At 29.3% G+C, this 17,579-nt stretch overlaps 1 protein-coding gene across 1 annotated transcript in view; it reads right to left on the bottom strand.

Annotated features, from left to right (window-relative positions):
• LOC106679812 (homeobox protein B-H1) overlaps positions 1 to 17,579 on the bottom strand; it is a 43,462-nt gene that overhangs the window by 12,047 nt on the left and 13,836 nt on the right. Inside the window, exon 2 of the mRNA XM_014419163.3 lies at positions 2,153 to 2,363. Coding sequence (XP_014274649.1) covers positions 2,153 to 2,363 — 211 coding nt within the window. The remainder of the gene's footprint in view (positions 1 to 2,152; positions 2,364 to 17,579) is intronic.

Below are 17,579 nucleotides of genomic sequence, written 5' to 3'. Positions count from 1 at the left end.
CACATATGTATACATACATGTGTATACAAAGTTAAAAATAAGAGCAAAGAGCATATAAATGGAAAGCGGACAGTAAAGAGGGAAGGGTTACACAGTCTATTGAGCCGGGTGAACACAGTTATTTCATTGGACTCTACAATTTATACATAGTTAGCTTCTTCCTGGCCACAACAAAACAAGCCACAATGCTCCTCATCATTTGTATAATATGCCCAATTCGGAAGTCCGTTACATCGTTGAGCAGATGCTACAGATTTCTTCCGCTTCGGATCTCAAACGTTCTGTAATTTGAGAGGATAATAGCGAAGCTCCAGTCAAGTTAACAAGGAATACCACTAGATAGAAGGATATTGGTGGAGATTTACTTGCAGGTTGTTGACTGTACAGAATGATAATAAGAATAATACGAAATGAACAAACCAATACAAGTTTTTCGAATTCCTTTGAGACAAAAAATTAATCTTGCAGTATTTTCAATATTGTAAATATATCATATTTAATATTAGCAATTTTATTAAAATATAATCAAGTAAAAGAAAAGTAGGACCTGATAGCTGAGCGAGCTGGGGCGAGTCCTAGAGCGCTTAGTTTAGAAGGTTATGGGTTTGAATCCCGTCTGGGTCGGTCAAAACTTATTTCACAGCGGCCCCGAGAAATGAATCTTGACGTTCCCGCTAGGGGTGGCCATGTCCTCAGTGGAGGACTTGAACCATTAAAAAACTATATAATTTGTATTTATCTGAGTACTATCTTGTGAAACAGAGTTTTAAACTTCGAATACTAACAATTATGCAATAGAAATAAAATTACAAAGTTCAGTCGAGAAGAGTTATAAAAAAAAATCACTAGTCACCTAACCAACCGTTGAAGTCTCTTGCATATAATGAGGCTCTCCTGACGTCCTAAAGTACTTTTGAAATTTGGCATTAATTTTTTAACTAAAAATTTTGATATGTTTGTATTCTATAATAATTATCTTCTTGAAAAATTATAAAAAATGTTTTTGTTACTAAAATAAATCAGCATTTACCTGAGTAACGGAACAAATTAAAGTATGTATATAATCATATTCTAAACACGGTCTATCCTACCTGAACTATAGCAAACGGAATGGTTAACGAACTTCGTTCATTTTTCTTTCGAATCAAATATTATAAAAACCAGGATTTTTTTGTTTAGAATATATTAATTTTTAAGGATAATACAGGACTCTCCTCTACCCCCCTCCGTAATAAATCTTTGGAAAAAATCTTTTAAGTTAAATTTCTCATTGACAAGATTAAACAGTAACTTATGTATTAGCAACCCTTTCTACTTTAATTAGTTTTATATAAAAGAGCGTTATATTATACATGTAATATCAAACAACAATTTGATACTAAAACAATTGGGGAACATTCATTGAAAAGGAATCGATCCACAAATTTGCAAAATTGAGTTAATGCTACATTATTTTTACTTGAGTACCACTCTCCAGAAAAAGTACAACCTTCCACTCAAAATATTTTAGGAACTGATTAAGAAAATATTGAACAAAATTTACGATGTTTCTATGTTATTTTTTTTTTACATTTATGCAAAATATTATTGGATACCTACAGTATTTATTGAAAATTTATACTTATATTAACATCATTTACTTTTTTTATTTTTATTGATTATTGTCTCATTTTTTCCTACAAATATTTACTCTCCAGAACTCAGCGCTGATCAAACCCTGAAATTAAGGGCGAAACGTTGTAGTTTTTTTTACTATTTGTTTATGAACCTTTCTTTACCATATTCCTATTATTAGCACATACGGTTAACTAATAATCTTTAAATATTATTATTAGATATATTTTATTATTCCATTATATATCAAATTTATTTATTATACTCTAAATCATTAAAGCACATCTTCAATGTCTGTCAATCATTATAAAGGAGCCTGTCCTAGAATAAATACAGAATATAAGAAAAAAAAAGAAAAATAGTAGTTCTTTAATTTAGTTTTAATTGAATTTTCTTTATAATTTTACTGATTACTAGATATATAGTTGTAATTATTGAATGTTTATTGGTATTTAACATTAAATCTATTTTTTTCAGTTTGATTACTATCCATTGTTCGTTAATTGTTATCGAATTATTTTATAAAATTAAGGCTCACCTCCTGTTCTGGTACCAGGTCTTGACTTGGGTGTCTGATAGGCTGAGCTTCGCTGCCAGTTCCATCCTGTCTTGTACAGAAAGATACTTCTGCCTTTCGAAGGACTTCTCTAGCGTCTGGAGCTGGTGGTCGGTGAAGGCTGTTCTCGCTTTCCTCTGCTTCTTGGTAAGTCCGCCTCCACCGCCGCATCCTCTCTCCTCTTCTTTCATTCCTTTAGTAAAATTATAAGGATTAATACGATAATTCAATCAAAATAAGTGAATAAAATAGTTTTGATCAACATGATTAGAAAACGATAGATTCATGAAAAATAATTGTATTCAACATTACTGGAATAGTAAGTCATAGTGTACAATGATCACTTCAATAATAATTGTATTTGTAGTGTACAAAGAATTGTATATTTCTGTTCACCTCTTGAATATTACCAACAAAATCAGAAAAATAAATAGATTTTGCTAATCGATAAATAAATTTTGATATGATAGATGTATCATATCGTCAAATCTGTTCTTTCTGGCATGGATGAACAAGCTTACCTCATTAGAACTCATCGTGAAAATTGAGGGTCCCAACGAGGTAGATGAAAGTCAATCGCAACTATAATCGATCTCTTCGAAACAAAGAGACTCCAGAGAACATTATGTGGTTTTATCAAAAGGTTTTTTTTTTTGTTTTTTCTACTTCCGACCTGAACGGTACGGCTCATACTTGAATAATGACCTGAAGTAACTAGGAAAGGAAATGAAGTTTACTTCTAAGAAATGAATGTTATTATTTTCTCAGTTTGAGAACTTTAAACCGTGAATTTAATATCATAGTAATGTTTAATATACTAAAGTAATTGCATTAGTAGGCCTCATAGAAGGAGCAAGTCTCGTTTTAAAAAGTTGTCTTACTTCATGCAATCGAAAAAATAAATAAATGAACGAAACGCTAATATTATATTCAAGTTGGTTGATTATATAAATAGGTATCTAAAAAAAAAAATTAAATAAAATAAAAAATTAAAAGTAAAAAGAAAAACTAATATATAATAAATATGAACTAAAGCAGTTTTAAAAATGAACTAATGGTTAAGCAGTAAATGTTCAAGTAATATATTTTGTAAATTTCATCTTAATTAATAAAATAATATTATTGTGGATAGAATTCCAGTCCTAAAGGTGTGTCTCCACACTTCGATTTTTTTTTCCATCAACCTGGTCCAGTGTGGATTACAACACACTTTATATCATATCCATACTGTACTCATCTTGCAGTTTGCTTTATAACCCTGTCTACACTTTGTTTTAGTAGCTTCACACTGATGGAGTTTAGGAGACATATGTGTGATTAAAATATTGTACGAGGCTTATTTTGTAATAAGTAATCCCCCCCCCCAAAAAAAAATTAATAACCAAAATTAATTATTTCAACTTCATAAGCATTATCGCTTTTGAAATAAAATTTCAATCAATTAGTCAGATCAATAAGTTACATAAAAGTACAATCTGATTTTATTGTACAGCTTTTATGAACAATACAAAAGGATCTCAAATCTCTTTAATTTTTGTTGCTATGTGTATATATGTTGCTACTGTCCGTTTCATATTTAGAGAAACATTTCTTAAGATTCTATTAATGTTTGTAATGTTAAGTTTTATGAATCTATGATAATAGGTAAAATAAAAAAACTGGGTATCTAAGGTAATTTATAAATTATTTTGGAAATGATTACTTCCACCTTTTAACTACAGATTAATCACGAATATTCAGTTTTGTAAGTTAGAGACACTGCTAAACGAACAATCTATATAAACAGGGTCTAGAGATCCCTTGTAAATGTTCGATAAAGGGCAGAAATCGAGTTAAATTGGCCAGAGAGCCCTCAACCATTCATAGGGCTATTAATGTTAAAGACAACATTAGATTGAAATGTCCTCATGCCGTTCCATTATAGATGTTGCTGTCCTATCCCTAATATTGAGGCCCGCTCAATTTATTTCCTCAACCTTAGCCACGGGCAATAAATATATAACAGCCCTTCCGAAACGTTGTCATTGAAACCCTGTCACTAAATACTTTGATTTCCTCGAAAAGAGTCGAGAGAAATGTCGTGATCCGAACAGAAATTAATAAGTAAGTATACTGACAAACTAAACAAACAGTAACCGAGTTTTCAGAAAATCACATGAATAGGAGAAATAAATATTTTTACAAATACGTTAGAAATAAGTATAGTGAATTTATTATATTAAAAATAAAAATTACTAGAGTAAAAATTAACTGACTTGTTATTAAAAATATTACCCTTCTTTGTGCCAATTAGGGAATAAAAAACAAATTAAATTTTTTTTTCTTATTTATTTTATCAGAAATAAACTTACTCGGGAAAAAATGGTATAGCTCCATTTCTATATATTTTAAAAGAACACTCCTAACTAATTTATTGTTTTACTATTTTTTTTTTTTTTTTTTTTTTTTAATGGAATTCGGTATTATCGTTTTGTACTATGTCATAGGAAATACAAGAAAATACCTTTTTTTCCATAAAAAATAACAAAAACCTATAATTTAATAAAATAGAGCAGTGAGTTTATCTAATTTTCCAATCTTGGCAGACTTTCGTAGCTCTCTATGAGCATGACTTTAATGTTTTCCATATTTAGAACTGCTGAGGCAAACCTGGCTAAAAGATTCCTAAAAATCCAGAACTCTATCGATTCTTAACATAAGTTTTGTTTTATAAACATTCCTTTATGCTCTTCTCCTATAGTCCTCTAAAGAAATCATGTGTAGCGTTTACAAAATGAAAATTTTGTAAAGTGAAAACAAAGATGTGCATTGAAAGGAAACCTTTAGTAATGTGATCGTCATTAACGTTCACAAATATTTTTAAATTTTTTTTTATATTTTAAAAACCCCTAAAACACAATATTAAAGTCATTCAAATATTTATGCTGGACTGAGCTGGGTTCTTTTAATGGAGCAGGCCTCAATTCTAAAAAAATATCTGGGCAAATGTAACAAGTCTAGATTGTTATTTAATATTTTGCCACAATCTGTTGAGGCACATTTCATTTTTAGATACCCTTACATTTTAAATCTAACTAACTTCACAAATATGACTCGAAGTCTTGATTATAAAGTATCCTTTGAGGATATACTGGCGGTAATGTGGTAGCTAATTCCCTGACTTACTTTCAGGTATTCGTATGTGCATATAATTTTTGGTTGGACGCAAAATAAAAAAAATAAATATGCCGTATAAGCTATTCAATGGAATGAGAATTCAAATATAGTTGGTCAAAAATAATAAATATATAATACTATCCATATAATAACATATCCAATGAATAACATGATAATCTCTTTTATTTTATACATAAATCTGCTATTATTTTAAACCAAATTAAATATCCACTTCAACGAAACATTCCAAGTTGAAAGTAAGACAGATACTGAATACCTACACTTACTGAAACCCCACGCCAGCTTATCTGTAAGATCTTATATGTATTACAAACGTAACTCCACAAAATATAAACCATTACAATAACCTATTATAACTTTTAAACTATTATAAACCTATTATTATCATAATTATGAAATGAACACGACCATAATATCTGAGAGGTTGAAAACGAGGTGGATGAGCGACATATTACAATGATCATACCTTAACTAAAATATCATATCTTATTAATTCGATAAACATCATAGAATGCACAACTTTATTTTTCATTATGGGCATATATTTTTTAAATTCCTAAAAATATAATTTTCATAGCTTATGTAAAACTTTTTCCCGAAGCTGTTTGTAGGTTTCTTATTGCATATACAGGTTAAGTTCATTTTTGGAATATTGAACAAAAAAGACTTATAGTCATTAAAATTTTGGAATGTCTAGACATGATCATCCTACGTGACAGGTACCACACAGACTGCACATAAATGAAGAGTTGAACGACCCACTAACTGACTGGAAAGATGGACAGATTACTGCATGCCTGCGCTTAGTATATAACCCGTAAAGGTGTGTTTGTTACTCAGAGTTTCGAAATTAAAATAATACTAATTAAATTAAAATTATTATCAGATTTTTTGTTCTTTAAAAAATTTTAAAAAATAAAAAAAACTTGCTATTATATAAAAATTCAATTATCTAAACAATAGAAACTATTTTTATTTTAAACATTCGGTTAGTAGAACTTTTTTTCGATTACTTGTTATCCCTACACAAATTTCACCGAACTCTTTAGAGCTTTTAAATAGAGTTTAAGATCTATGATATTTACATTTATTTAGTATTTATTTTATTTCCCTCCATTGTACATGTACTCTATTTTAATCTATTGATATATTACAACAAATCTAATGTCTATATCTATTTGATGTATTCAGGATTATAACAATTAATAGTTTATTTATTTGTTTATGGGACAACCCACGTACAAATAGGGTTAGCCTATGAAATACATGAAATAGACAATCAATTGAAATCATTTTACGAAAATGATGAGTTAAAGATCGTTTATATAATTTAATAACAAACAATATACCCAAGCTGGGCTATCCACATTCCACATTTCCATTTCAGTAGTAAAGCTACCCACTCAGGTACTTGTAGCGGATAAAAATGGAAATTTGAAAAAAAAATTTGAATTGGTAAATGTTAATAAAATGGTAAAAAGATATGTAAATGTGTGGTTATTTAAATTATTCTATTTAAACTATCATCTTAAATTTTATGAATTAAAGGTGATATTAAATATGTAAAAAACTTAATTCTCACTATATTTATAAATAAGTGAAACAATTGCAGTTAAATTCTTGAAAATGGCTCCTAGAACCCAAAACGATGAAAATGGGTTGAATTAAAAAATAATCTACTTGGACCTAACTGACCATAATTCTACTTCACAAATATCAGGGTACAAGATAGCCAGAATTAAATTTCACAAAAAAATGTTTTTCTTGTTAAAAAAATATTTATTCCATTAACTGTTTTGATGTAAATCCTGTCGCAATAGATTTGTTAGTTATAATTTTATCCGACTGTTTTGCAAATAAAATTGGTAATAGAACTGGAATATTGATGTGTTGCTCAAAGAATTGAAATTACCATCTAACAACTACTTGAAAACGGATATTTAGCAGTAGATAGATAATAAAGCCGGATGTGGTTGAATCCATTGTAGACAATTATGCAAGAAAATTAGCGAGTGCTTATTAAAAGTTATTTAAAACAATATCTGGTGCTTTTCCTCAAATACCGTTGAAGTTTAATTCATCTTTATTAGAAAATATTATTCAGCGCCGAAAAAAAGGCGAAATTCGACTTAAATAAACAATGAATCAAGTCAAAGATGGGTCTTATATAGTGAAGTGGCAAAAACAAAGTACCTTAAAAAATTAAAGATATAGGGCCATCAACTTACAAAAGTCCGTTTAGCAATATAAATAGAATTTTAAAATTCGAGTACAAATTAGTTCTGAAAAAACAACGAACACATAGATAAGAGAAAAGTTTCTTTATCATTTTTTATAACTATTATAAATAATAATAAACATTATTTAACTGCGTTTTACTTTATCATAACAATATACGTTATTATTGTATGTAGATAAGAGTAGCCCATACTAGCAACCTATCAATAAAAAAAAATTAAAGAAAGGTTTATTATAAAAAATAGTCACATGGGACTTTTATGTTATTTCATGTATTAGAAATAATTACAAATTTATCCATCAAATTTAAAATTTCTTTCTATCCATTTGAAACCAACAATAAAGAAGTTTACAATTACAAAGCTGTTAAAATCTGCTTGCAGAAAATAATAGTTAAAAAATAAAAACAAATGGTAGAAGTAGGTTTTTCCCAAAAAAGTAACTATTTATTTTACTTTATTAAATTTCTAAAAAATATAGTAAATAAGCACTATGACAAATAAACACTAAATAAAGTTGAAGGAGTTATTCAACCCTTTTTCAGTATAGTTAAATTGCTTCATTTTAATCATATTTTAATTAATAGAAAAATGAGAAATCATTTTTCGTTTCTTCGGCACAGTTGGCCGATCCATTTTTAGCAAACAAATACCAGCAAAAGACCAAAAACATTTAAGATTTTTGTTTTTTTATATTAATTCTATGATTTTGCGAGTATTAGTATTTCAATCACCGATAATTTCTTAACACAACTGTTTCCCATAAAGCAATAAAGATCCTAACTCCTTAAAATGCATTTATGCGGCAAAAAACTAAATATTTATGAATTATACTACTCTGAGACCAAAGATAAAAAAAATACAAAAAAAAGTCCATACATGTTTTCACAAAATTAAAACAAACAAAAAATCATAATGTACTAATCAAATTAACTGACAAATACTGAAATATGTAAATAGCCAGAATTCACAGATCACATATTTATTCTAAAATTTCTAAATTAATAGGAAAAAATTATATACATAATTAAAGTTATAAATATATATATTCCCTGCTTAGGTAAAAATTACTGACTCAGTTTGTATGCAATTAGTGAATTTTGGCTGAATAGGGAAGATAAGTAAGTAGTTTTTCAGTTCACTCATTTTTATTTCGGAGAGAACTTTTTTTATTAAAGTTGTACTAATCTTTTTAGGATAAAGTTACAACTTCATAAACATGCATATGCAGGAATAGATTAGAGAATAAAATATACTGCATAATGGCAATGCTACAGTTAATCCACTCCCGTATTAATCCTAGGCGGAATTCATTGTATTAATCTGAAAGTGTTTATTTATTCCAATATTAGATCAGTATCTATCAATATTTGAAAACATTTACAAATACAGCGGTGTAATTATGTGAGTGCGGCCTCATTGATTGGTATAAGAGTTAAAATAAAATATATTAACTGGACGTATCCAAAATGTTCAATGAAAAAAATTTTTGATGAGTAAATTGTTCAAAATAACCGAATATTTCCTGGTACAACTAACAAACTTTTGTACTGGTCTAAACATGGAGGATGAGGGTTCGGTAATTGCATCAAAGAGAGGAGATAATACATGTTGATGGGACGGAGCAGTCATAGCAGTAGCAGGATACAGGGGCACTAAGGAAGGGTGACGGGGTAATTGAATTAGCAGCCGATAGCAATGGAGGCGTGGTGGAGCAGTGCGCATGCCCAGGCCCCACCGCACAATGGATCCTTTCCCAAGGAATCTTCTCTGTGTGTATTGTCGATTGTACTCTTGGCATCCTTTAGGAGCACGTACCAAACGGCCACAACACCTATACCCAACGGTAAGGGAGGAAACACGATTCCGAGATTTTCTCTGGTATGATCCGAAATAATCACTAACATACATGAAACCAAGGATCGTACCGTGTGGTCAATAAAAATATGATGAGGAGCTATTTATAGCATTAAAATGTTTTATTTAATACCCTTTGTTTGGACTTTAAGACGTTAATCCCTAAGATCAACCACAGTTCGTTTATGTTGTCCCTGGAGGTAAAACTCATTTAAAAAAAAAAATAACTAAACAAAAAGAAACCTAAATTTGGTTCAATATACTTCATTCAGAGACATTGAATACTACAATAGGTACCTAAATCTCAGCTACATGATTAAACCGAAATAACAATAAACACGGATGTTTTAACCACTAACCATCAGTGTTCCAGGTGCTAGATAGTAAAACATGGTATCTGTATTTTTTTCTGGATAGAAGATATGGATGGCATCGCTGGATTTTTTATGGCTGATTTCACAAATTGTTGATATTTAGAAAATCTGATTTTCAAGAGAATGACTTATGGTTAATATTGAGTTATGCTAAGTGACTTCTGTTTGAAGGAAAAACATTGTGTTTTACAAATATTTTAAAATAGCAAATATTTTCGTTTTTTTAAGTTCTACGATCAAAAACCTCATTTAATTAGTAGTATGATTGTAGTAGAGTACATCTGAATCAGCTGTTTAAGAAAAATGTTATCTCTTTTTTTTTTTTTAAACCTGGATTTATTGGATTACTGGTTTGGAAAAGCCTTAATTCATTCCACGTAAATAACCACAATTCATAGAACCCTAAATGCATGCATTACAAATATGACTGTTATAGGTACTGATATGTTTTAGGGTAGCTTATTCAAGTTTATAACTAGAACGATAGCACAAACCTAACATTTTTAAAGAAAAATAATTGCCAAATGACTGATTTATTTGAAAAAAAAATTAAGCCTGATAACATTACAATAATAAATTATATAAAACATTATTATATTGGAAGGAAAATCACATCTGGCCCACAAACCAATTTCGCGACATCGAAAATAGAAAAGAAAATTATAATGAAAACGATTCTTTTTTTCTAAACATAACCAAAATCATCACAAAATTAACTTGAATAAAAAAAAGTTTCCCTATAAATGAAAAATAGAAATATATAATTATAATTGAAGAAAAATTAAAATTTTAGGAATACCTGAAAAGAATTAAATCCCTTCAGAATAATCAAACAAATTTTAGAAAAATTATTCATTATGAGAAGCCAGTGAGATTACATTAAAACACTTAAAGAACAACTTTCAAAACTTACAATTGACTGATAATATTGCTTAATGAGAGAATAATCTATAAAACGCACCAATACAATAAAGCTTAGATAAACACACATTGGCAATAAATGGACTAAAGAAAGTAAAGTACTTTCCTCTCAAAGGCATATGAAAAAGGAAGAAAGAAGTAAAAAATAAATAATATTTGCGTGGTCATTACTTGGCCTGTTCCCAAAAAATATGATAATAAAATATATGTAGTATCAAATCATCATAGAAAAAACAAACCATAAAGATGGATAAAAACCTGACGTAAATAACGCAAGCAGCTCATAATATAAATGAAATGATATTGTAATTTATGTTATGTTGCTAATTTATGTACTAAAAATCTATACCCCTCATGGCACTTGAAAGCAAGGAGGTGGTGATATGGTCAGCACACTTTACACTTTGCATAGATTGCTGTTAACACTTTCTTAGATCATTTTTGGCATATTTAGTTACGCTTTCATTAAAAATATTGGAGGTGTTAAATTGTTTTAATATCAATATGGTGAGAATAACGAAATAATTGTGCAAAAATGTTCACATATAAGGTAAACAACTGATTTTATACAAGATTTTGTTTTTTTCTTATAAATTCAGTGGAATCAGATAATCCTGTATAAATTTTTTTTTCGTACATTTTTTATTAGTAAAAATGTATCTCTAGGACCTTTATATAATCTTATGGTATGAATAATATTTAAGATGCCTTTTAGTAAATAATTAAGATGCACTTTATTCATTATTATGTGATATATCAGTAGTTACTGGTAGTCAATATTCACAGTTAATGAAGTCCCATGGTTTATTTTCAATGTAATTATGGTATTCAATACTACATCTTGTACACAAGTATTTCCCCTAACTAATAAATCGTATAGAATGGATGCATTTCCAGTAAGTTCCAATAGTTTCAATTAATGATCAGTTTATCTTAATACATCCTCAAGAAAGGACTTCAATGGAGATTATCTCAAGAAGAGATTTATATTCGGGTGCAATGTTACCCATTAAGGATCTATTGTTTGGGAGATATGGGCGTAGGATTGCCTGAGGCCCTACTAAAAGCCACTGTGGTTGAAGATATATGTAAGACATTATAAGATCGGTCCTATACACAATAAAAGGCAGGCAAACAATATACAGAGAGCCAAAGCATTAGACCAAGGGGGGAGCAAAGTGAGTACTCTCTTCCCAAATCAGATCTCGAATTGGCTTTCTTCTCGTCTCCCCCGATATCCACTTAGGTTGGGGGGAGCGTACCCTTGGGTCTCCACGGGTCGAGAATAAAGGCGATAGGAAACCCGGGTCTCGTCAAAGGAAATAAAGCTATCCCAACTGCTATAAATGTCAGTTGGCCGAATTCTGTTTTGCTCATAAAACATATCCCCTTTATAAGAGATTAACTTAAGAAAATAATGCGTTCCAAAAAAAAAGTTCACTTTACATTTGTCGCATATGGATGATATGGTCGCATATGATTAACCAATTACCAATTACTAAAAAAATATTATTTAGCTTCATTCAATTTTGTTTGACTCTTGCCGCATAGGGTTAAAGGTATCGAATTCATTTGTTCCATGAGGTAACAAAAAATAAAATTAATACATATCAATTAGAATGAATGAGTAAATCATATGGGCCATATTGCACCCACGATTTTTTATTATAAAACTATACAACAATAAACATTTTCATAACAATTTTATATACTTTTTCTCTAAATACAACCTGCGTCACCTCAGTCACTCAACTAAGTATAATGTCATTTATAGAACGCAAGGAAACAACAGTAAATTATTATAAAAAGATTTCCCTAGTATTTTTTTCTTTTATTTTAATTTTTTTTGGGCTTTGGTATCTTGCACTTTAAAATCCAGCAAAATATTTGTAATTTTTTTATTTATTTTATATAATAGCTTAGTTCAACGTTATAAATATCTTAAAATAAATACAAAACTGTTACAAAATACTTAATGTTACGTAGTTTTTTAATAAAAATTAGTGGGTGTAATATGGTCCATATGATTTCCCTAGATCATTTTGATTGGAATCTATTAATTTAAAATGAATACCACAAAAAAAATAAAATAAAAAAAAATGTTTTGAACATGCACAGATACATGGGACGAATTATATTTGCGAAGAGGCAAAACGTGTATATAAAATAAATGCAGTGTAAATAAGTAAATTGGTGTTAGTTATACAATGGCATGATACAGACATGTGGATAATCTACCCATTGATAGAACTCTAATAACATTTCTAGAGGAGATCTCGAGGCCATCTTCTTTTAAAACTTATAGGAGGATTATCAGGTAATGAAGGAGAAGCCAGTAGGTGGATTGGTTGGTTAGAGGGTTTGTTTATAATGGATGCATTGGAAGGATGGATATGGATAATGGCATATGGATCCTGAAGAATGTCTTGATTTGTGACAAAGTAAGAAGCATTAAGGTTTTTACTGAGGATTTTGGATTGTAAGGATTGGACACGAGAATTAGATGGTTTGGTGGAGCCCCGAAGCTCAACTCTGTTAGTCCAAGTAGGCCTTATTTTAGTCATATGAATGAGTCTTCAGTAATTAGTTGGAAGTTAAGACCGTTTGTCTACATGAGTACAAAGTTCCTCTTATAACCAGAGTTTCCTGGAATTCCATGAAAATTTAATGTTCAAAGTAGTGAATTTAAAAGTATGATTTCTGAAAATATGATTCAGGATTACTGGGATATTTTGTCTTTCATGATTTAATACTTTTAAACAATTAGTATTAGTTGCGTCATGATATTAATCTGCATATAATATTATTTACTCAACATTTGTCAAAGCTTAAAAAATAAAATGCTGTAGTTTGTTATTTTTTTTTAACCTTTTTTCGGTTCTGACAATTAAAAATTGATAAACGAAGAAAAATAAATAAAAGAACCGACAACGAAGCCTTTAAGGGTACCAGTGCTCCTTTATCAAAGTTAATTAGTAGCTGTGATAATGGAAGCTGTGGAGACTGCTACCGTGGAAGTGAAGGGCTGAGATATCGGTTGGCAGCATTAGCAGTCAAACAGCTTCCCTTCTACCTGTAACTCGATTGTGTTTCCATCGGTTATCCCTCCATTTCTGCCCCGTTTTCAAGATTTACCATCTCCCCCTTCAGTCTGTGATATGTTTCAACGTCATTGAGTTATTATAGTGGTTTACAATCAAACAGGAGCCAAATAATTGTTCAAAATTATTCATAAATCAATAGTTTTAATTTTTTTTTAAATTACTGCAAAATTTCAAAATAATAAATCAGCCATAAAATATAGCAGAGTAAAAAATTCTATTCAATATCAATAGACTACACAACTGATGAAAAATATATATATTTATAAAAAAGACTTCTAATATATTTGAAGAAAAGGCTTTCGATACTCTTCGCAAGATTAAGTACAGATTTATGCCGTATTACATTTCAGACATATTATATGCTTTAGAATACTTTGTACATTTTTAAAAAAATAATTTACCTTTTTAAATTTATTTAATACGTTATGATTGAATACGTGAAGCCTTAATAATTATTATTCTTAAGTGTAGAATATTGTATAATTTCAATAGAATTATTAATTTAAAAAAAAATAACAGATTGGGTATATAAACATGATTATAAAGAAGTAAAAGATTTTTTTCCCAAAAACTATTAAATTACATGTGATTTTATTGTTTTTGAAAAATCCTTGCACTTTTCTTTGTAATTTAGTACCAAAACTGTAAACCCGGATATAGAAGTTTTTTAGTATGTGAAACCAATATTTTGACCGTATAAGGGGATCAAGAGTGAATGGCGTGATTATTATACTAGGATTCCAACGGTTGTAGTAAAATTCAGATTTCAAACGATAGAAGTACCACAGGATATAGATAAAACGCAGAGTAGTTACAAACGATTATGTGAAAAATGAACACCCAGAGAAAAAAATATACATCAAATAAATCGAGTTGAAAACTTCTAATTTTTAACTTCATTGAAAGATGGTATTTGAGGGTTTCAGATGACGTTAAAAATTAATATGATTTGCTTTTTCCTAATAAAAATATGTTGACCTACCTTACTCGAAGCCTCATCATGTTTTTACCTATAATATAGTTTAATGGAATCAGAAATATTTTTTAATAAATAGTATCTCAGGCATAAAGCATCTTAAAACATTTAATCGATCCAGTATTTCAAAAGTTAATTATGGACAAACATTAGAACCCTACTCTTTTTTATTGAAAAAATGTTTATAAGGAAAGATTGTTTCAATAAAAATGCACTAGTAAATATGGAATAGCCTGATGTGCGTCATTACCAGGTTCCCATACGAAAAGTGTAATTAGGGTATTATTTAAAATTATAACCATAAGATTAATTATTTATTTATATTATAATTTAGCAAATTGTTTATTCCAAAACATCAAGACCAGGAAAATATTTAAATTAAAGTAAAATATTATTATTTAATCAGAATTTGCATTGGTATAATGCGTTTCGATTCAAAACCATTCCAACAATTGTAAAGTATAGTCCATGATTTCACAAGACAATGGGCCTTTATATTGCTGTTAATATATTACAATCCGGTTAGTACAATATAAATTACCAAATTCGTTTCGAGTTTTGTACAGCATGGGAATAGAAGTATTAGGTACATATGTATAAGCCCAACACCCGTTGTTATAACTTTTGATACAACAATAAAATATAATACCGGTTCTTCTAATGTATTATTACAAAACGAAATATTTTATCAAAGAAATTACTGTTGCCTTTTTAATTATCATATATCTTAAATAGTTATCATATATACAGTTGCGCTGGATGATGAACATTTATTGCTTTATTTATGTAGTTGAATAACAATTACCGGACAGACATTTAAAAAAATAAATAGATGCGCTTAGCAGTCATAACAATTTTCTCAAAAAATAAAGTCGGAATATTAATAATTGAATCGTTTATCTTTAAAAGGTTATAAGAATCAAATATGGGTTTTGAGAAATAAAAAAAAAAAAAAACTCTCTACACTACAGTATGAATATTAGAACATTCCTAAAATAAAAGTTAGTTCCAAATATCTTAAAACAAATTTGTTATTCCTTCGTTAATTTTAGACTTACTGTTCTAATGTAACCGCTGAGATACTCTACAGAATAATAAAAGAAAAAATAATAATCTAATAATATCTTTGCTTTCGAATTGTTAGGAATAGCTATTTAAAATTAAAAGATGTTCATGTGAAATACTCCCCTAACTATATTTAATTCAATAGTTTCATAATTCAGACTTCTACAAATACTCCTCGCTTCTTCCTGCAGAAAACTAACAAAAAAGGACGAACAAAATACAGAATTTTAAAAGAAAATTACAATTGTAGAATTTGAATGATTGTATATTCAGTTTGTGATACTTTTATGGTGTTTATGACCAATTCTTCTTTCTAACTATAATGAACCCTGAAGGAAGGAGATAGCGATCACAAAATGGAACATAAAATAGCTCGAGTAAAGCATAACGCGAACAGTACACAATGTAATTCTATTATAATAATTTACGGATGGTAAAAAGGCAGAACGCTTGAGAAAGGCGTATTTAGCAAGTAGGAAGAGAGTTATGTTTAATTAGTGGCATGAATTTGTTAACGGATATAATTATTTTAAAAATGATGCTATCTCGAAGGGGTTTCCCTTTCGCTGGGTCTTGCGCAAGGAGACCCCCTTGTTCCTCTCCTCTTCCATATCTATCGCAACTTCCCTAATTGTGCCCGTTCTCGCTCTGGTATAATCGCCACTGTTTATAGTATCCGTCGGTTATGTCTTAATGACATTTAAGCAGTAAAAGAATTAGTCTCATTAGAGTTATAATCTCTTCTATACCGTTCGTTTAATTAGAGTTTTCTCTGAAGTTAAACGGCTTACGTCACACGCTTAGTGGTCATGTTAAAATATATTGTACCTTACATAACCGTGGTAGTAGTTGCTATAATAGACTACCTGGAAAAAACAACTATTAATGACCATATTCAAAAATTGATTCGTAGATTGATAAATGACGAACACATTCATAAGTTAGGTAGAAGAAAAAGTATGATAATTAAAAATATATCTTGTAATATGTTTAAGAAATAAATATAATATTTTATAGTATACACATATTATTAAAAATGTAAGAACTTTGAAGTACATTTCCATTTAGTCTAAAGTCTAATTTTTTAAAAATCCTATGAATATTAAATTTAGTGTTTTCCTAACACTATATATAAAAAGGAGACAGATAATAAATATAAAATTAAAGTCAAGTAGCTATTGTTAAAAACAACAAATACTGTTAATGGCATGCAGATGACGTGCGTAGCATCAAATAATGTAGAAACTTCACGGAAAGATTAATTTCAAATACTCCACAAAAAAACTAATGGGTTCATAATTTATATAATGTTGCGAATTTGTTACCGAATTATATTCCAATTGTTTAATTTTATTATTTAACTAAATTAAGTTCCTTGATTACTTCTAGATAACCGTAAATGAAGAAGATATAGCATAGTAAATAACACAAATAAAATAAATAAATAAAATAAACACTACTGATCAATATAGAACTCAAAGATGTTTTAGCACGAACATTTCTACGGGTGAAAATACTCAGAATACATTTTTGAGCACGCAAGCGCATTAATGTGGAGGCCAGCAACATATCCTTGCAACTCCAAGGATCAGACGCCCACTCCCCAGTATTAATTAACATGTGTGGTTTGGCAAGCGTCTCCATTTCACATTCAGCCAAGAGATCAACAAAATGCATTATTGCACTCTTTAACAAAAA

Source organism: Halyomorpha halys, unplaced genomic scaffold, assembly GCF_000696795.3.
Source record: "Halyomorpha halys isolate HHAL.00 unplaced genomic scaffold, Hhal_1.1 Scaffold223.1, whole genome shotgun sequence".
Taxonomy (NCBI): domain Eukaryota; kingdom Metazoa; phylum Arthropoda; class Insecta; order Hemiptera; family Pentatomidae; genus Halyomorpha; species Halyomorpha halys.
Note: the sequence above shows the minus strand (reverse complement) of the source record. Positions and strands in the feature narration are given on the sequence as shown.